At 39.0% G+C, this 22,640-nt stretch overlaps 1 protein-coding gene across 6 annotated transcripts in view; it reads left to right on the plus strand.

Annotated features, from left to right (window-relative positions):
* Positions 1-518: 518 nt before the first annotated feature.
* Positions 519-22,640, plus strand: part of LOC135170197 (dipeptidase 1) — a 30,259-nt gene continuing 8,137 nt past the window's right edge. Inside the window, exons 1-6 of one of the 6 annotated variants that reach the window (XM_064135787.1) lie at positions 519-3,424; positions 3,494-3,792; positions 12,607-12,760; positions 16,098-16,230; positions 17,090-17,240; positions 20,838-20,907. In XM_064135787.1, coding sequence (XP_063991857.1) covers positions 3,668-3,792; positions 12,607-12,760; positions 16,098-16,230; positions 17,090-17,240; positions 20,838-20,907 — 633 coding nt within the window. In that variant the 5' untranslated portion in view covers positions 519-3,424; positions 3,494-3,667. Of the gene's footprint in view, positions 3,793-12,606; positions 12,761-16,097; positions 16,231-17,089; positions 17,241-20,837; positions 20,908-22,640 lie in introns of all 6 variants that reach the window. The other 5 variants (XM_064135788.1, XM_064135786.1, XM_064135784.1 and 2 more) reach the window with 5 other exon arrangements.

Raw genomic sequence — 22,640 nt, forward strand, 5'->3', positions numbered from 1 at the left:
AAGTCAATTAAATTGATATCAAAATCATACATTCCCTTTCAATTCCATGAAGTCTTGTTAACGTCGAAGAGAGTGAGCTAATATCGTCCCTCATAATGCCACCCAAAAGCCCTTCAAAAGTCATAAAAATTTTCAAATTTCTCCCCCCAAAAAAACAAGCTCTCCACCAATATAATTTCCATTTTTATGTAAATGACTAATGACTTTTTAAAACCCTATAAATTCCGATTTTCGTGACACAGAAGAAGCCACCATACGTCAAATTACCCCAAAGCCTGAATACCATCGATCAACCGATAATTTATGATCATTTTCTTCTGCATATCCCATAATCATTAAACCGATCAACGCACCGACAATTGCTGAACATCGAAACATTCCAAACCCCCCACCATGACATTGTTTTCAGGTGAAGAGTCTCCCCTAAAAAAAAAATAATAAAAAAAAACATTGATACACGGTGGCATACATCCAAAGAAGAAGAGAGACATGTTGATGCGTGACCCAAAGTGAAACATAGAAGACGAGCACCGACGAATAACTTGGCTACGCTTGCGCAATACTATGAGAGGAAAACGCCGACGTATTCGCCAGTCGGGTCTTCAACTCCGGGCCGCGTATATCGTACCCCTGGTGAGTCCTACCTCAGCATCCAAACTGATCGCGATACTATCAAGTCTACCACCCACTCACTCTTCATCATCACTATTTGTCTCACCCGCACCACACCTAATCAAATTACCATTGTCAATTCACCAAAGATTTCCCTCACAACCCGACAATTCAAATAAATCAGCTAATGTCAATGCCTAATTACCAACATTTAATTGGCATACAGAGTGCAGTAGATATTGGTAACAGTTAATTGGGGTCTATCATCAGTGGCTGACGGAATTTACACTGTTACGTATATCCCTCGTTACGTGAAAATGATTTTAATCCATTCGAATGGATCATTCATGGCAATGTGAGTCAGCGTAATTGGACGCCACAAATACTATTCAAATTCCCATCGAAATACCGGAATGAAAAGTGGATCGTACATTAAACGCAGTTAGAAATTGATTAAGCTGAATATATCGGTGAGTTATTCACAGTCTCTCATCGATAAATTGTATCAATAAGACTCACCACCAACAGCATCAAGAACATCGTGTTTATTCATCAAATAATACGCATTGAATTTCCAACTATCGAAGCACTGACCTAGGACTACCCCAGGGAAAATTCAGTATTAAATACATTAATTATTGCAACCCCTCAGAATTTCATCGCTTTGAAATCCACAAGACGTGTTGCAAATACGTTAACGTTAAGGCGTGCTGTTGTCCTGTGGTACACGACGAAAAAAAAATTTCCTTCGTTCTCTGGTTTTTCACGCTGCTTTTGTATCTGGTGAAAAATTGAAAATAAAAACATTCCTTCGTCAGGTATGAATATCACTGAATAATTCAAATTCTAACGTCGAAAACGTCAGTTGTTCGGTAGTAGCTGAAGACGAAAGCAGGTGAATACCTTTACGACTGTGCTCTGCATATGAAAATACACCTGAGGGAGTCGTGTAAAACACGATAAAACTGGCCCGTCATCGTTTTCCCGTATTTTCGTATCAAATTCCGAGGGAGGGTTTTCCACGATCAACTTTAGTACACCATTCCAAATACGTGGTATCCAGCTATTTCTGGACGCTATGTAAGATCCCAAGGTTTACGAATGACATGTCCCCCTGGGGCTCGTGTCCGATCAAGATAAATTGAACTCAGAGTAGACGAGAGGTGCAACGATCAAGAATGAAGGTGCAATATTAAGAAGACATACAAAGGTATCCCCTACGGTGAGAGAAGAGAGAAAAAAAAAGGAAAATGATGGAGTAAAATTCATTGCGCAAGTGTCGGAAATTTACTCGAAATCCTGATGAACTTTTCGCTGTAAACAATCTGAAGTGACAGAGGCATCATGATTTGAAGGGCACATCTCATCTCTCGGTAGGACATGACATAACCTCCTGGGACGCCTGTCCAATCAAGATAAATTGAACTTTGTGCAGACGAGAGTGAAAAATCTTGATGAATTCCCCAAGAAATACCCGAAATCGGAGTTGTCTCACCGTTTGAAGGACTTGCTCGTATCTAGTGCTTATTTCGACTTTCGGTGATACTCGTGTGTCTTCAAAGTTTACGAATGACATCATCTCCAGGGACTCCTGTCCCCCCCCTGTGATAAATTGAGCTGTGCTGAGGAGTGGCTCGAATGAATATTGAAGGTCGAATATCAACAAGACATACGGGTGAATAAAAGTCTAGGCTCGAGTGAAGTTGTGTACGAATTATCCGATAAACTTCAACTACTCGGAACAACTTTACGTCATAATTCCCCAAAATCTTCACGAGAAATATTTCATTTCATATCTACTTCTTGTCTCACTGTTCCCTATCCGCGAAACCGTCTTCAAAGTTCACGGATGACATGTCCTCCGGGGACTTTACCGGATCAAGATTATCTGAATTTCGTGGGAGGGGAAGGTGCATTGGTCATTACTGAATGCTCCTCATATCAAATTCTCGTCTCACTTGTTGGTGTCATCGTGAAAGTTTTTTTCAAATTCCCCACACGAGACAACATCCTGGGACTTTCCAGATGAAATGATCTTCGAATAATAATATCAGTCAATATTTATCACGAGAATATCCAGAAGAAAAAAAACAACTAGTGCTGTGAATAGTGCAAGTTGTTGAAAAACTCGATAAACTAACCAGCAAAAGCTCCTTTGAATTTACCAAGAAGCGACTGAAAAGGCAACGACATCATGATTTGAAGAGCCCTCACCTTCATCTTCAATTCTTGTTTCATCTTTCACTATCACCCACAACTTGATATGCCAGGGGCAAGCTAATTAATCACCGTGCACTAACGAGCTACCCAGCTATCCCCGCGGTCTCACAGACTCTCCCCCCCCCTCCTTACCCCTACCCTTAACGACACCCACGAGAGCTTTAACTTGCAGTGTCTGTGCTTGTGTATATGACACACTGACAGACAGATCTTACAGTGAAAAAAAAAAAAAATTGAACAACTTAAAGTAGAAACAAAGTCACTTCAGTGAACATTTGTATCAACGAGTTATGATGGTTTTGGTATTGGTGATATCGGTTACTCGATAACAAGCTTTTAGCCTTTTTTGACCGGAGCTTACGGCTCACCAGTGTGTATGTATACCACGTTTTCAAACGTTGAATTGAGGACTCTTGATGGTATCCGGTGAAATTGAGTTTGACTACGTTCAATTCCACCGCACTATTTGCTGTACAATTCAGTGACATTCGAGGAGGTGAAGTACACGTATGATACGTTATTTTTTTTTATCTTTTCTTATCAAATTTCAATCATGGTATTGTACCTACTTAAATACTCGAAATAATAGCGTGTAAGTAATTATCAAAAAGTGGAGAAAATCACTGAATTACGTTGAAAGTCAGGTAATTTGGTTTAACAGTGTGTCACATCAGTGAGCATTCACCCTCGTCAAATATTCAACCAAGAGAGAATAATTGATCACTCGAAATGGCGTAAGCCAGATATTCAATGGTACATGTGTAACGAAAGCATCTGGGTTATGGCATGAAGACATTATCAGTGAAAGCAACCTGCGGGCCCAGCGAGGTGGAGGATGAGGATGGTGATGGGTGTCATGGTGCTGGGTCAGCTTTTGATGAGGATCCTGTTGGCTGCTCATGCCGTAGATCGGCTGGCAGCTGCCCGCAGGATACTTCGAGACGTCCCTCTCATAGATGGGTAAGCATTAATGAATAATACACTCATTGTTATCAACTATTCACTCGGCGACGTGTGAGGATTAAGTTATGAAAAGTCAAATGGGTTTAATAAAGTGAGTTTAATACGCGGAGAGTTGTGGGAAAGAAAATTGTAATAATGTCACGGGGTGAGGTGCTACGTAAGTGGTTACCACCGGGAAAATATTACCAATAAAACATGCGCATTTATACAATATCGTGGGCTTTTCTTTATTTTTACGGAGAACGACCTCGGTGGCACTTCAGACGCCTGTTATAGGTGGGTTATGTCAGCTGTGGCATGAGAACACCACGAAATATCGTTTATGATAATGAAAAACTGGGAGACGTATGTCGAGAAGGGAAATTTTACCTACTCCACCGTTTTCATTATGAGGAAAAGTCCTTTCAGACGTTATGTTATAGTTTAAAATTTTTTTTCAACGATTGTTAACGTTTTTTACGGCTAATAAATATTCATTTGATGTGCGGATAAGTCTGGATTAAATTATTAGCAGTAGTAAACAAGATTTCTGGTCAGACTTCCAAAATGAAAAATTATTATTTTCGTGATATTGTGCAGAGAAGGAAATTTTTGATAAAAATGAGATCTGAACCACTTGTTAGGTCAATTTTTGTTGAGACTTTGGTGATAAAACAAATAAAATTTTGTTCCCTGTGGCGGTTTAAAAACAATTTTCCAATTTTTCATTTTGATTCGCGTAAAAAATGTGCTCGACAACCCGGAGGTTCGCAGATGTGGCTTTTTTTTTTCTCCAGCTTTTCCCTACACACTTGGAATATCCGATGTGACTCTTTCTCCGTGCGTACTTGGTCATGCATGCTTCGCATCCAAGATCTTTTTTTGAGCTTTGTGCAACTACAGTGTATCGACGTCCTCTAGTACAAATAAGTTCACCAGATCAGAAAGCCAACGAATTCGTCCTTTGTGGGGTAAAATTGCATCCTTTCTTCCCTATTTTTGGGATTCTCAGGGGGGATTTCTGGTGAATAAAATGGTTTTTCGACTACGAACTCGATGATCCGGAGGTTGGAAAGGGGTAGAGGGGGATTGAGTTGAGAAAAATTGCTTCGTAAAGCCCTGGTTTGCATCTATGCGATGGGATTGAACGGAGAAGAGTGGGTTTAATATCTCGGTGATATACGTCGATGCCATTTTCATCTTGAAAACAATTCATGAATTTTCCGGGTTTATGCGCGTTGGCAATAAAAATAACCATCATAACTTTCTACTTTGGAGTAATGTCTTTTTATGCCCTGCAGCTGGAATTCAATGCAACGAGAAGGATGGACTTTTAGTTGAACGATTGTAAACATGTTTTTTATCGGAAGTCTGCGTCGACGTGGATGTACCTAAGAAGGATATTTTTTCTTAGTGATTTTCGTGATTATTTCCAACACCTGACTAGCGAGTATTACAGAAAAATTGGCGGGAGATATCGAAGAATTGAGTGTTCGTTTCTGTTAAGAACAATTGAACTTTCATGGGCAGTAGTAATTTTCAGAAGAGTGAGTTGAAATTCGATTTAGAAAAAAAAACGACTCATAAAATTTAATGCTCCGGATATAATTTCACAGGGAGAAAAAAAAAGTCGAGATATTCAGGGCTCAATTCAATGAAAAAATCGATTCCCTTGAATTATTGACCAGTGAATTTAATAGAAAAAATATCTGGCATCTGATTACTCGATGTTCATGTCACGCTTTAGAAATATTTAAAGATTACACTTACAAAGGCGTCACATACTCGTGAATGAGAAAAATACCGAGTGAAAAAGCTCAGCGGTATGACTGATGTGAAAGACAAATTTGCAAGATTAACCAGTGCTAAGAGACTGAATGATATGAAAAGCGTAGCAATGCCCGTCCTCGACTTTCCCCAGTATTCGATGAAAAGCGCTTATTCCAGCACCAAGAGTGAAAGGAAAAACCTCAGAGAGACACAGCAAGTTCAAAAAAAAAAAAATGAGTGGAGGGGCTTGGATGCAAGAAACGTCAGTGGAAAATACGAGATATAGTTCGAAGTGGTTTTATTTTTCCCCCAACGATCGATGTGTGCGACGCATCCTGTACAGGGAGATATGAAATGCGGCCGTCACCTCGTTCTTCCCAAGTAAATCGCTTCGTTGGTAGTCATAGCACTTTTTCATCGTTTGTAAAACTGGGTATCTCGTGTGGAATACGAAGGGACACAATGTAAACCTCGAAATTTCCGAAATATTGAATGTGCAAGCTCCAAACAATGGGAGAATTTAATTTTCACGAGAACATACAATCTTCTTCTGAATGGAAATTCAATTTAAAGCTAGTCCTATTCACTTCGTTACAAAATAGATAGAGTGCAGACAACCATTGTATAGACATTTAACGAAAAAAATACTCATCAACGCGATAATTTCAACAAATCATTTTTCCATTAATTAATTTAACGAATCAATAAAATTTGGAAGATCGTCTTTAATTTCCCCCCCAGAGCTGCGCGGAGATAAATCAGTTCGGAAGTTGAATAAATGAGGGCAAATAAATATTTCACCTAAACCGGAAATCTAATATTTATCGTTCGCTTGAATCAGAAAAAATAATTTCTAACAAAATACGCACTAATCCCACAAATTGAGCTATTCACTTTAACTGTACCACACGCCGTGTATATTCTCCAGGCGCATCGGTACAATAGAATATCTAATTACAAACAATTCAAGCATATTCAGTGTACAATTACCTGAGCTCTTTAATCACACAAACAGTTTAATAATAGTTATTGATTAGCGTTCATACTCGCTTCATTATCGCACTCTGTCAGTCTATATGTTGCTACGACACTTCGATACCAATTGACTGATCTTCCCCCCCATCTTGTAACCACATCTTGTGCCTCGCAATATCTTCCTCGTTATCGATTGTGACTGGAAATCGAGCGCTACTCGACCCCCCACCGTACGATTAAAGTTACGGGCTATCACAGGGTGTGCAATGTCCATGACATTTTTTCACTTCCCTCCTCTACTCGATTTATAATTATTTATTCATAAAACATTCCGGGAAATAACATGTTTACCCAAGCAAAATGAGTAGTCGCGAATCTACCAGGGATAATTAATTGGACTGTTTACCCGGAATTGATGGCACACACAAATATTAGGAATCGATTCATATATTCATGTTCAATGGTACGAATTCAATCAAATTAGTATTACTATAATTAACAATTTACCTGAGTAATGTCAATATGAGCATTTCCAAACTGTGGAGGACGACCAAGTGTTCGTTGGCCTCGACCATGGGCTTTCCCATTACGTTTTTAATCGTACACACATGTCCCGGAAGGTGGGACACAACTTCGAGGTATTCGAACCCTCCGGAGGGAAAATATTTTCCATCAAACACTTTGCCACAACTCACGTGAATACACATTCACACTATATCGCGAATTCATGAGTTACCGGGGGCTTTCGCAGCCACTGACTGACTATTCCACGAAATTTTTCTGGCTTTTCCTATCGGCTCCCTCATTTTCCGCGACTGTATAGTTCTGCGTAATCCCCGTGTTATTGTTGTCATTCGCACAAGAGGGGGGACGGGTCGTCGGATAGAAGCACCGTCTAGCAAATACGAGGAATTATTACCATTGAATATTATTTAAATTTATTACCGAGTCCCCCGAAGCTCTATTTTTTATTATAAAACTAAATTAATTGAGTTAATTAGCGAATTTCCCCAATCGTTCTATCCTCAGCGGAGTTTCATCAAGATTTAAATAGAGAGATACAGTTTTTATAATTTTTTCAATATTAATAATTATTGCAAACTCAGTAGAGAGGTCGATGCCGAGACGATTATCATTAATTTCGTTTTTATGTCCCATATAAATGAAAATGAACATTTCCCGAGGACAAAACTCGACATATTTGTCATCATATTTCTTATTTCCATTACACGTCATGACACATTGTTGAGTTAATCCCCTTCGTGACATCAGACTCTCGAGACATCTGACATCGCCCTCTCAGGAGTCCCAATATTTTCGATGCCCCATTTCCGGAGGAGATATTTCACTCGATTGTGCAGTACCGGTGTCAGCAAAGGAAAATGCTTTATTCGATTCTTTGCCTGTAAATTTTGCCACTTTTTTTTTTCACTCTCCCAACACATTTATATATTTGCCATCTACTATGTGCTATCATTATCATTCGTTATTTCAACGTTCTGCGGGGTAAGCACTTTCTGGCTGCGGAGCTACTACGAACTGTAAAAAAATCTACATGAGAAAAGTGTTCGTATTTCAGTTGCTCGGCTCTGGGAGGAAAAAAATACTGCTCGAGTACAATTGTACATACCTACGTCGCCCGGAGGTATAAAAAATGTGACAGCGTACTTTTTCAATTAGAATAACAATTACCGGAGAAAACCAGGTGAGAAAATTAGAATTGTGTTGTATTTTAGGGATTTATATTTTATTTAAGACATTTGCGCGTTTGATAACACTTGACAGCATTATTAAGGGTATTGTTTTCATAATGGGATATATTTTCAGTGACTGAGGTGATAATTATAATTTTTTAAATTGTAGGAATAATCCCACAGACGTGGAATTAGTCACAGTATTTTTCTCGCACCAAAATCCGTCGTAAATAACACGAAAAACAAACAAACCCATTGTATTGCATCTGAATGTGCGAATATATGTTTATAATAATTATGATTGTGCTCGTTCGTTAATCTATTCTCCCTGCAATTAGTGATAACGTTAATGTATTTAATCTCTCTCTTAAAAAAATAAACTCCGTATAACACACCCTTGAGAGTCTCCGTAAACTGATGCTTTTTTGCTAATACATAAACACACACCCGTTGCTTCTACTAAAATGCAATGTATGTTGATTTTAGTCTGCGTTTACGGTGCATTTTGGTACAACAAAACATTATCTCAGTGGAAATTGTATTTTTAAATTATAGAATTTGGGTGAATGCAAGATATTTTCAGTATATTTTTCAAAAATATCCGCTCTCTTAAATTTTCTGATAAATTTTTGATCGAGTAATATCGGAACGAAAATAAAATCGAGTTCAATCCCCAATTCCATCGATATACATAGCATAGAGCCTCCCGGATAATACCATTGGAGTTCTATTTGTGTGGAATACATAAACAAAATTGAGCGGATTTAAAAAAAAGACCGTGGAAGTCGGAAAAACCTTCGCTAATGACTTCGGTAGTTGATGCCAGATGGAATAACCGATATGGAGTGAAAAAAACTTTGCTAACTGAACCCTCAATCCATATGTATTACTCTTAACGAATAGTCAAACTTGGCTGGAGGATGAGAAAAAAATTGAAAAAGTTGAAGCCAATCTCGTGTAATCCCGTTGGAATTATTAATGCCCTCTCAATTTCTTGGGGGAAGTGGCTGTGGAAATTTATACACAATTAATATAAAACTTATGTGCACTTGGATCGCTGGGATGGACCATTTGAGGGAACTGTGGGAGAATGAATTTTCCAAGAAAGCCCCATTCACTCTATCAACCTCCTTACAAATGAAGTGAGGGAGGTGGGTTGACAGGGAAAGCTGGGGTATAAAGTACGGAGAATTTTATCACTTGTGTTTTTGGAATAAGTGGAATACGTGTTTCATGTGTGTGCCGGGTATTAGAAGCCCCAGAGCATTACATTTCATACAATGAAATACGATGGTACCTTCACAGAATATGGTTATGACTCTCCTTTAGACATTAAACAATGGAATTTGTTCTTGGGAACAGATACTGAGTCGTTCAAGCCCTGAAGTCTTATTCATTAATTTTTCATCAGAAAATCAATTTGTTTGACCCGAAATTTTGTTCTGGAGAATTTTTTAATGTATAAATTATTTATGACAGAGGGAAATGTGAAGAACAATTCCACCGATTACCGAAAAATTCTAAATGAACTTAATTTAAACGTCACAACCCGTAGTAAAAAGAAATTGGCCGTAAAATCAACTCCATTCAAAGGTGTGAGCATTAGTTGAAGAGTGCAGGCTCATAAAAAACTTATGGAAGAAAAATATGCACTGTCACGCTTATGAGTATGCATGCGTGTCACAGCTAATTCCCTTAGAATACCCTGGAGGGTTTACAGCCTCGAGTCGGATAATTATTATTATGCTAAGTGTCCTGGATACCCGTCGAGCGATCCCAGGACGTGTAGCTAAAGAAAATATTTTTCAACGTGTAATTTATTCGCTGAGCAAATCACCATATTCCCGAAATTCAGCTTGGGATAACAAAAAATTTCCTTGAATTTGGGCTGGGGAAAATTGCAATCCAGTGGGTGTGAAAATTTTTGTAATTGTTTTGCGGAGAAGAATTATTTTCTACAACTCAAAAAGAAAAACCAGTAAATGAATCCGTCTGCGAGCTTCCTATTGCCTTAGTGGCAAAGAGCTCCAACAGTTTCAAGATCTATGAGTGAGTCAAAATCACTCAGTCGCACATATATCCTCCGGGGAGGCAGCTAATTGCCTCGTTCACATTTACGACGTAATAATACCATAAACGCGTTGAACATTAATTATGTACACTCATGCTCTTAAAATTGTTAGAAGGTGTAATGCAGTAGCAAAGGGAATTAATCGTAACAAATTAACGTCAATTCGATTCACTCGATTGTGCGGTCACCAGGAACCCGAGAGTCACCGAAGTGAAATTTCTTAATTCCGTTCCAGTGTGGACTATTAGGGATTAAAAATTTCTTCTCCGAGGTTTTGAAATACATATAATTTCAAGTTTCTTTGATGCTGCGCAAGTCCAGAAGGAATGCACTCATGACAAAAGAGAATTATCGCCACAAAAGAAATTGAGTCGTCTAGAAAGAGTTCAGTTTCTGTGGAAAGCGCGTTTTTTGTATACAACTGGATTAATAAAGACTATGAAACGTGCAGGACATGATAAATAAAATCCCAGTCAGGATATTTCATGTTTTCTCAAGAATATTCCAGGCTTTTCCCCTGGAGCATAAAAAAAATCTACGAATAAAATGTATGGACTGCTCGCCATTTTTTCGGCATGAATGACTCCTAAAAAGAGATATTTTATTACTATCTGTGGATAATCTATCCTCGCCTGCTGTAAATCATCCCTAGACCGTGGACCTTTTATTCCCGACATAAAAGACTGGAATATACTCCGAAAAGGAAAAGAATATCAACGACTGACACTCCCCTGACCCCTCCCATCACTTCAACAACCGGTCATCTGCTGACAGAACAACCGAAACCTTCAGTTTCAAATTAACTAATCAATTATCCCACTGGAAAAATAAATAAATGGCAAATTGACCTCACGAAAATCCAATTTCCTTCACCCGAAAAAAGACGTCTTGATTTTCTCCACACGAAGATGCAATCAAATCCCTCCAATTAATCCTAATAAAAAATCAATGGCAATAGCTCAACCAGAGAATCTCACCCCTGGCCCCAGGCAATTGTTGACCGTGAACCTAATCCCCACCCCCTCATACCACGTCCCCAACCCCTCGGCGATTAGCCCAATGTGAAGATTTCTGATAGCCTCCTACCTCACCCGAACAATATCTCACTCTCAATCTTATCTTTAGTACCTGTGCGAGTACTTAAAGTGGTCTCTCAAGTACACCCAACAAATCTCGTTGCTCATTGTGTGTCTCACGTGTGACAAACAGAAACACTTTATCCTTGACTAGAGGGAATTCTTCGCAGTCCCCTACCAAGTCCTATCGAAAAATTCAAGACGAGCGATAAAAAAAAAAGGGAAAGAACTGAGGAGACCTATCCTATCTGAAAATTCTGATGAATGACTTTTCACCCCGACAGTTCACCCCCCTGTGCATTTATCATATTCGATACGGGTTCCGTATGTGTAGCGTATGAAATATACAAACGCTCGAGGAAATGTGTCCTCTTCCTCTGGGGCAAATGCAAAGTACGAGAGACTCCATTTGAAAAGTTGCTGGTGAATTTACGCATTTTCCTGGGTGTGAGGTGTAGCAAAGCAGTTGTACAGGTGTAGTCTTGACAGTGTGTGTGTGTGTGTATACTCTACTGAGAAAGTAATTTCTTAAAACTACTCATGGAAACTCGTTTTATAAACATCTGCTGGTCACGAGTGGTTCTGTCTGAGGAGAGATGCGGGGGTTTTTTTAGAGCTCTCTGAGGACTCTTTGCTCTGCGCTTACGAGGGGTGTATATATATTTTACTAATAAAAACAACTGGAATTTTAACACGCAAGCCCTTGGACTTCAGTTCATGATTTTTTTCCCCGGCTTTTGGGAGTAAATTCAGCGACGGACGGATGGAGCGAGAGGAACGCGAGGGGGAGGGGGATTTTTTTTATGGGGAGGCTTATAATTATCGGGTCGTTAGAGTTGATCATGTTTTCCAGGTTTTTGTAACGGAAGAGGATCAATTCCACTCGACTGGATTTAATAGATTTAATGAATCGCGTATGAAAAGAGTCGATTGAAATACTCAGGGGCTTCGCTTTACTTATTTCTCGTCATTATTTCTTTGGAGAATTTTCGAGACTTTCAGGGAATTTCGGCGATAGGATTTTCGAGGATAAACACGGGAGGGGGTTGATTGATGTTTTTCAATTAGCTGAATATTTAAAAATCTCCACTGAGTGCAGGAATTAGTTATTGCAAAAGAATGGATTTTGCTTTGACGTTGGGGGCCATTTGGCTCCATCAAACGTTCGGTCGTTATGAGTTAATGACTTTCGTTTGGGGGTAAATAAATGGTTGTGTGAGTAAAAAATATCGTGTTATTATTTCAGGCACAACGATCTACCCTGGAACATCCGAAAGTTCCTGAAAAATCAACTGCGTGACTTCAGGTTTGAGGATTTAAAGGGCAGCCAGCCGTGGTCACAATCAGCCTGGAGTCACACTGATCTCAGAAGACTGAAGGAGGGAATGGTAGCAGCTCAAGTGAGTATTTACATGCCAGGTTAAGTAGCACAATTAGTAAACCAATCCGTGTCTAGTCGATTCAAGCTACTGGGGTATTAACAAAGTTAATTATGAACGAAACTGTGGCTCCATAATAATGGCATTGAAGAAATAATTGGAGACTTTTGTTGGTGGAAATATTGCAACTTTTCGGGGATAATTGTTACGTAAAGTTTTGCAGATGGACAAATGTTTTTTCATTATAACTTTGGGGGTTAAATTAACAATGCTCATTTATCACATGTATTCGTTGTATTTGGTGTTCACCGAGTTTTCACCGGGAATGAATGTTATTTCGTTCACCGACTAACGACAATAGAATCACAACTCATTTTTCGTTTATTTGGGTTTCATTATAAAAATATACAGAAGGCAGGAGACAATGAAAATGTTGGGGGTGCGGATCGAATCGAGACAGTAACGAGGCAGAAATTTTCAAAGCCCACAGTGTGTATTTGTCAGGATGCTACGACCAAGCTTGAAAAACAGGAAATGATTATGAAAAATTATTTGTCACTGGTGTGGAATAAACTCGGGGAAATGATGTGCGAGTGAGAAAAAAAATGAAAAATTGAAAAAAAGCTCGGGTAGCATTCTATCATCTAGGCATTGCCACGAAGATGTGACTATTTGTATTACTGTGAATAATTTGAGATCCCGGGGATGCTGGAGCATTGCAAATGGAGCAGCGGGTGGTGGAGTACATTCGTAATGGAGAAAATCAGAGAGAGAAAGAGAGGGGAGAAATTTTTGTTACTGAACAAAAGATAGGCCCGTTGATTTCAAAATATTAATCACTCTTTGTTCCACTTGGACTGTACGTGCAATCATTTGGAAAGCTCGTCGCACTCGTTTCATTAAAATTGATTGAATACTTCAATGTACCGATCAATTATGTAACTTTAATTACGATCATATGTTGCGAATAATAAACGGAAGCGAGATTAAATTATTTTATTTTATTTTACTTCTCTTCCCGTCTCCCTAAACAGATTCATTTAATTTCATAACGCTTTCGGTACGTTTTAGTCTCTATATAATTAAGTTTACCCTCAGTCAGCAAAGGAACAAAGGCACGTCATACGTTGTCTATATACTATGAAGGGTAAATTCGAATTTTGAGAATTTCTCCTCCCCCATGATCTTGGGGATCGGTTCTTTGCTGAGGTTCAACTGCCTTAAATGTAGGGCACATAATGCCTGAGGCGAAATTTGGTGGATAGCAATATTCATGTCAAGAGATCGATAAATGTAGGTAGACTATTTTCCCTCTGGTATGAAACGAAATTAAGTTATTCCCATGAATATAAGATTACGGATTTTTTTTTCTCTTGCAAAATCGAAAATCATTTCCCAATCAGTGATTCAGTACTTCGCCAATCGCTTTCGATCCCGCTCCAATGCTCTCCCTGAATCAACATGTATTTAAATTTCGACGTTAAATGTATCTCCATATTTTTCATTCCTATCGGAATATTTTTTTTCTTGTCAAATGTCTTTTATCCTGACAACATATTGGAGACCGGAGTAGAGCCACCAGGACATTCGGTTTTATTTTTCACTGGTTGTGCCGCTGCGGTCAGCCTTCATTCGAATCGCTCAATCAATGTCACACGTCAATCCATACTATTTTACATCGAAAGTGAGCCATGAACTGTTTTTATTAAATAAATGGGCAATTCGATTGTTAAATGATTGAATAAAATTTGGATCAATTAACGGAAATATGATAGAGTGTAACTCATAATTTCCCACTGGGGTTTCATAAAATAAAGTGGTCATTAAGCACTGAGCGATATTTCGTGTTACTACGGAACCATTTTGCAGTTTTTTATTCCCCTTCTTCACTCTGCAAATTTAAAATTACTAAATTCTAGTTCTTTAACTCATAGTCACGTCACAAGTGCGTTTGTGTATTAAGCTGGGGGGGATGCAGGTATTTTACATCGACAGTGAAGCACAGACATTCGTTAATTGAATCACTCGACGATTCACTTGTCAGATAATGTGAAATGGTGGATGGAGAATAACGCCCTTCCCCCTGGGCATCAGGCCTTCATATTCTACGTCACTCATAACTTATTTTTCAATTTCAAAATGTTTGTGAGGGTCTTTTGGAAATGTTTACAAAATCCCAGTGAGATTTTAAATGAAAAATCATCTAAATGTGGACACGATGACTTTGATACCTTCAAGAGCATTTCCACATCAAAATAACAAGTTCTATAGATTAAAATTTTGATTGGGCGATTTTATTGCTGAACTTTTGCCGATCGTTTATGTGCGGGTGAACTTGATTCGAATTTTCAGCAATTTTGAAACACTCGTTTGGATCCAATGGCCAGATTGGATTTTCCCTGGACTGATTTTTTTTTTCAAACAGTTCAATAAAATTGAATGGTAAATAAAGTACCAAAGGATACTCCCCGAAATTGAAAGAGGGGTTTTCTTTTACCTCGAAGCGCGCTAGATTCAAAGCTGATTTCACAACTTTCATAAAAATACAAGAATAGAATGATTGAATTGACATTCATTTTCATGAATGGGACCTGCACACCCATATGAAGCCCCAGCTTTCGCATGAACAAACCGAGAGTGGAATACTGGCAATCTCATCGAGAGTGCGGTATAAACATTTGTTCATTGAATGGACAATTCACTTGTCAGATAATTGACTTGCAATTGGATTCATCAGACGAAATATAGAGTCCTGGTCCAACCAACATCTTTCCCTCGTCAACCACTCTCCAATTTACGGTTCTATCGAATGAAATGGTAATTAACTACCAAAGGACTTTGCTCGAAAGGACCAGGAATATTCATTTCCCCAATATTCAACCAATTTGCAACTGTTCGAGACATTTTTCTCAAGACAGCTCTCCATTTTTTTTGATAATGATTATCCCATAATTAACTTGGAGTGCGATTGATTCGTCGAATTAAAAGGCACTATTTGTTTCCACAGCATTTAATTTCTTTGAAAGCTCAAAGCCTCGTCGGTTTCTCATAAATAAATTAAAAATGACTAAATTCCCGCTCCTTGGCGCACACCCACATCAAAACCGACTTCTCATATAAACGCGAGGAGGCACCGTACGCATCACCGAGTCCAAAAGTGGAATACAAGTTTGTGACTGACATATGCGGTGTGACAAAGCATACATGTTTTGTTGCGCTGAGTAAATAAACGTGTACAGTCTATTATTTCATACGCAAGGTAGAGAACAAAGGATAACAAGCATTTATGTATTTATATTATCCTCAATGTACGGAGCATCTCTCGAGGGAAATGTAATACGTTAATAATAAATTACAGTTTTGGTCAGCTTACGTGCCATGTTCATCCCAACATCTTGATTCTGTTCAATTGGCACTGGAGCAGATCGACTTAATTCGACGACTTGTGAATAAACATTCTCAACACATGGTCGTTGTCACAACTGCTGAAGGTATGTTGACATTTCTGTTTTGTAATGGATATCTCGAGGGAGTCTCCTGACATCTCATGTGCAGGCGGAATAGAAATTTCATGAATTTTTTAACAGATGTCTTTTGAGGTTTATGAAATTGTTCTGGAAATCCCAGAGAATTTAATAAAAATGTCATTCTCTCTCTCTAAAATACCATTACCATCCTATTAAAAATTATGCAACGTTGCAGTGTGATTCCTAAACAAATCATTGCCCCTTTCTTATTTTTCCGGTCGTTCCTCCGTCTCTCCAGATCGCGAAAGAAATTGCAATGAATTTAACCCACTCCGTTGCTTCGAAGATTATTCCCTCGTGATATCCTCAGCTTTCCCAGAATATAATAATTTTCATGATCATGTATTGATGCAGTGGCATGACCGGTAAAGTGGTCTGTATCCCCCTTGACCAATTTCACAATCATTTACAATGCAAGCTGTCCACAAATTCATGCTGGTCAAATTAACCGAATGCCTCCCTGTAGGATGTCTATTGCCATCTTGCGGCCATTTGTAAGTTACCTCACGAACCCCTTCCCAACGGTATTTTCAGCATTCGAGACTGTTTTCTTTAAATTTACTCCACTACATTATTTTTTCCCACCACACGTCTGTAATTATTCATGGAACAACGATCGATACTTCCTATATTTATATACATACGTATATATACATATAATAATGATAATAATCTATATCTCGTAATAAAATGTGATGATAATAAAAAATGAATTATTGAAGTGATTATCTTCAGGAAAATATAATTTTTTTTTCTGCGATTTGGAATTATTGGAATGTCTAGTTTAATAGATAACATGATAAGATGTTTTACTCGATTTCAGGGATCGAAAAAGCTCACAAAGAGCATAGATTAGCCAGTCTTATAGGAGTTGAAGGTGGCCATGCCGTTGGGACGAGCTTAGCTGTGCTGAGGATGTTCTACGAGCTTGGCACGAGATATTTAACCTTGACACATACATGTAATACCCCTTGGTGAGTACCTACATTGTTAACAAGAGGAGCTTGTAAGAATGTGACCCGAACCGCAACTACCCGAAGGATCGGTGACAGAATTGTCCTCGCGTTGGAGAAACTGGAGGATAATTTAATAGGATTTTTTAGATCAGATTCTTTGGAATTTTCGTATCGCCAGGTTCGAGTTCTTCTTGGCGTAGCACATCAAAAATTCCGACAATTTTATTTGAAGAATGCGGATGGTACGGGAGGAAGGTAGGATGATGGGTACGAGTTGTTGAATGTAGTTTTAAAATTAATAAATATCTCTAGGGCGATGGCCGTCAGTTGTGTGACAAAATGGGCTCCTCGTTACTGGCATTAATGGCTTGATTATGATGGGGTAAGAAGCAGTCGAAGTGGCTGGAGGAGGTGAAAATTGGCGTGTTGAATATTCATCACTTCCTCGATAGGTTCGGACGGAACTTTCTCACATAATGGCTTTAATTCTTTAATAGATGAATTGAGATGCGCAGCGTTCAGAAAATTCGTGGGAATACGCTAATCAGTGGCTCCCGGGGGAGAGCACTCAGTGCTAAAATTAAGTTTTATCATGATTTTGGTCGGAAATGTTAAATTTTTAATGAAGTAGCTCTTGAAATTTGGTGCACTCTCGCTTGATAACATTTTTTAAAAAATTTTAACGTAGAGGCAGGGGGTTTCAATGGGGTGAAAGAACCGGTATAAAATACAAAAACTGCTCGACTCCTCCATCAACGTGAATTCACGTCAATGCTTCTCATCTCCCATCCTCTCTTCACCGATTTTTCTCACCAAGTGTCATCAGTATCACAATGCTCTGCACACCCGATTACCTGATCTTCCAGTTAATCCGATTACCACCCGAACCAATAGATTTCCATCACTTGTGCTTACAAACTTCGAGTGAGGAAACGTGTCGGCCACCATGTGCGACACAATCATAATTCAATTGAGGAACGCGCGCAGGGGGGCCATCAAAGTTATCGTTAGTCGATACGGAAATGTCCTATGTGGACAGTCTCATTACAGAGGAATTATGATTTGACTAGGACTAACCAACAAGGCGGTGCGCCTCGATTTAACGCTGCCTCGAGAGATAAATTGCTTTTTGGTAATGTACGAGGGGATGTGTTCACAGACGCGGTTACAATACGAGAGGGGAAAAAAACTGGGGCATTATCTTGAGCGTTATGTATCCCCCAACCTGTTGATGAAGTCACTCATGTCAGACAGACTCACAAAATAACAGATCACTCATATAAAATGCCAACAAAATTCGGTAAAGAGATATTTTGGCGGAAAATATTGGGAAAAAATTGGAATTAAATTTTTTTCATCCCTGACACCGAACCTTCTGACAAAATGACCTTTGAACCACTGGATGATCGAGATGTCCAGCCCAAAAATCCCTCCGTGAGAATGAATATTGATGGCTCAACCGAATGTAATCAATTTTCCAACTATGAACGTGGTAACCCAACTCCACGTCATGAAAAATTCCAGGAAAATTACTAGCTGTGCAGTAGCCCAATAAAATGGCTTCATTTTTACGAAAGCTAAAAAAATGATATGCGAGACAAGGACTTTAAACGGTGCGGAAAATTTTTTTTTCGCCTATTTATCCCCCCAAAAAAATGGATGTTTGGACGTCAAAATTTCCATCGCTCGAGGCCATTTTCCCGTATTCTCCAGTAATTTTCCGGGGGTATTTTTTCACCGTCCATTGGTTAACCATTGCGGTCTCCATGGGTCATAACAATTGAGAATAAACGACATCCAAAAAATCCAGGAATAACCGTAATACAATAACCCGACCATTGGGATGCAGAGATAAAAGTGAAATAAAATTCGTAAAATATGAGGTCAGCGTTGGGGTGATAACCGCATCGATAAGCACCGAGAAACTCCAAAATCCTTGTAGATTATTTTGACGATGAGTGATTACCTTTCCCATCGGGGTCACACACACCACAAAAAAAAAGCTCTGTCGATGGAAGTGACACGGCGATAGCATCGCTTAATGCGTACAGGATACACGGTGATAAAATTGAAATCATCAGCGATGATGGCCGAAAGCGATCGACTATCAAAAGCCCGTGCTTCAAAAACCATAACTGATACGTTGCTACATGATAACAGTCATAACGTGCCAACATCCACAAAAACGTGTACCAAGTGAAAAGAGGGACAAGCAGCAATGGCCCGCATAGGGTATGGCCCCGTATACCACGAATACGCAATGTTGACCAAACGTTCCTGCGGTGGAGATGACTGAGTCTGTATGCTTGTGTGAAGCGTTTGTATCCCTCCAACTCTGTCATATAGCTTCCACGTTGCCTTGCTAAATCCACAGTAGTTCGTATGGTGGGTTGCCTGGCAACGGAGTTTCCCAGAATTCTAACGCTCAACGTGTAACATCGTCTATGGAACAGAGGGACAATACGCGCCGGGAATTAAATGTGATGAGTGATGAGTAGGGGAGGACAATGATAAAAACGGTGATTTCATAAATATAGTCATGTCGTTCTTCGAGGATCAGATAAAAAATTTTTTTCATACTCCCAATAAAAAAAAATATTGTCAATTTGAGGAAATAATTTAGGACCTAGATTCAATCGTTTGTTAAATTCTTGAGAAACGTTTTTTTCAGATTTATTGGGGACCCGGTTCAAGGACAGAATTTTCGATAATTAATCAGACTTGAAAGAATGATTTATTCTGTCAGGGCAGGATTGACAAGATCTGATACTTTCGAGAGAAAATGAAAGGGAAATTAATTCTGATTAAAGTTTTCTGAGAACTGTTAAACTCCCCATTTTTTAATCATTCCAGATAATTCACTTGAGCCAAGATACTTGTTCAAGTTCTTCACGTACATCGAAAATATTTAGTGCTTAAATTAATAAAGCCCGAAAATTTCAGGGAAAATTAATGGTCTCCATGCACGACACGTACTTGCGTGATCACTTTGACACGACAACGCATAGATTCCTCAGATCTTCCGTTTTGCATACACGATCAACGTGTAAATTTCAGGGAGTTGAGGTACATGAACGTCTACACAGGAAACGAGTCATTTTGTGACGTTACAAAAGCCGAATGAATTATGAGAATGAGGAGGTTTGCAATATCCTCTTAAAACTCCTTTCAAATCTGCTCCTGTTCAGACTTAAATTTCCCGCTGAATTCTCTCTCGCAATATAACTTGTCCAGAATTATAACAGCGTCGAATAATACCTGTCCATATTCCCTAAAGCCTTTGTAACGCTTAGTTCGCTGGGGTGGTCCCTTTCAAATTTATGGGAGTAGCGTACACCTAATCAGGTAGCGCGGTCGCGTGTCCTCACATGAATAATGTTATTGACATAACAGTTTCCAATTCTCGTGTAACCCGAGGTGAACTATACTCCATACGAAGGCAGTCATACTGAGGGGGATTAGGGGATTATCGCCGTTATAGGAGGGGTTTGTCCTCCTATATTCTCTGCTCCACTTCACCCAGTGCCCAGTTAGACCCCCCAACCCACTGCCCATCTATTTCCAACAAATGCATACGATTGTCGCTACTGAGTTACTGACGTGTTGGTTCGGTAGGGCAGACTGCAGTACTGCGGACGAGCCTGGTCAAGTGCCTCACGTCGGTGGACTTTCTAGATTTGGAAAGGTGAGTACTCATTTTTTTACAACCTCTACTAACATCTCATCCTTCACTGTCTTCGATTTTTTATCCTTCTGCATTTATAGCCGGTAAAAATAATAAAAGTCGTCAGTCACCCGAATCAAACAATTTAAAAATAATCAGCTCTGTGCTCCTACTACTTTGACAAATTACAAAATATTCGAAGAGCACCGCGTAAATATTTAATTACCCCATTAATCCTGTCCTTTATCTCCTCGTTCGTATAATGTTAATTCAATTTTTTCAATGGCCCATATTATTCCCCAGCAACGAAAGAACATTCACCAATAATCCACTCAATTTTTTCCCCGATTATCACATACTAATAATAATAATTCATTGCTATCATAAAGATTTCTCCATAATTGATGTGATTAATCATTCAACTAAATGTGTAATTGACTGAATACATTAACTGCTCCAGTTGAATTCAATCCTTCCTGTTACATAATTTGATTTACCACGAAGTCAGTTCGAATAAATATTCATGAATGTTGTGTATGAAAATCAAGGTCCATTCAACCGACAACTGGTGGGATAAGTTTCGTAACAATTTATAGAATATAATGCCTGGAGAGTTGAATCAAAATATCGTTTAGAATTACAGTGGAAATCCAATGAAACTCCAACAGCACCGAATGTGCGTACGTGTTATTCCGGTAATTAATGAGAGCCTGATATCTCCGTAATGATATCTACGTGGTTAACCGTGGGGGGCAGGGCAGGGGGAGGGGGCGGATCTTCATGTTTTCAGGTGGAATTGAATAGCACTCCCCTGTTTGAAACGCTCCATCAAGCGAAATACCGTTCAAATAATATTTTCAATAATATTAAACGTGAAAAAAATTATTTATACGCCAGGTTTTTTTTTTTTCAACAAAAAAAATTGGTTTTAAAAGCAAATTTACTCCGCTTGCACGGAAAAATCGTGAAAACCATCGAGGAAAATTGAAAACGCAGACAAAAAAAAAATAGAAGCAAGATATGTGTATAGAACTCGCGTTGAACACGAACTGCCGCCTGGCCGTTGTGTATGACATGTGTCATTTAAGTATCGCACAAGTACTGCATTCATCCAACTCCCTCATTGTCGTCAAATGACGGTATTCGTGCTGTTTAAATACCCCACAATCACGAATTGAGATATACGGGGTGATTTACTACCAGAGGAATACGTTACGGGTCTTGACCGTTGGAGTGTCGCCTCGAGTTGGACTGTCAATGGCCGACGTAACGTTGTCCCTAACTACTTGACTCTAATGCACGAGGTAACGTAGAGGAAGTTATTTATTTACATTCAATAACTGATGTACTTAAACGATCTGTAATGAAGGGGGACTTTTTCTCGCGGTTTAATTTACTTTTTTGTTGTAAGCAAAATAATAATAGTGTGGAATGTGTGAGATTAATGAACAATGAATGAGTGAACTTTTTGTTATTTCGAATGTTTGTGCACGTGTGGAAGAATGTGACTCTAGTGGACGTTAAGATTTGTTTAGACGTTAAGATTTTGAGGTAATTTATATGTTTTGTTTAATGTAAGGAATGCGAGGAAAAGGAGACGTGTGTCTCGAACGTGAGAGATCTGTGTTAGTTGTGTTTCGAGTTCTAAGGATTTTTTCTAAAATAATGGTGAGTGTTGTCCGGCCATGTGGGATCACTCATGGGACAGACCCTGTATTGTTTAAGGACTCAGGGAAGAAAACGCGCAATAGAAG

The sequence above is a fragment of the Diachasmimorpha longicaudata genome, chromosome 16, assembly GCF_034640455.1.
Source record: "Diachasmimorpha longicaudata isolate KC_UGA_2023 chromosome 16, iyDiaLong2, whole genome shotgun sequence".
Classification (NCBI taxonomy): domain Eukaryota; kingdom Metazoa; phylum Arthropoda; class Insecta; order Hymenoptera; family Braconidae; genus Diachasmimorpha; species Diachasmimorpha longicaudata.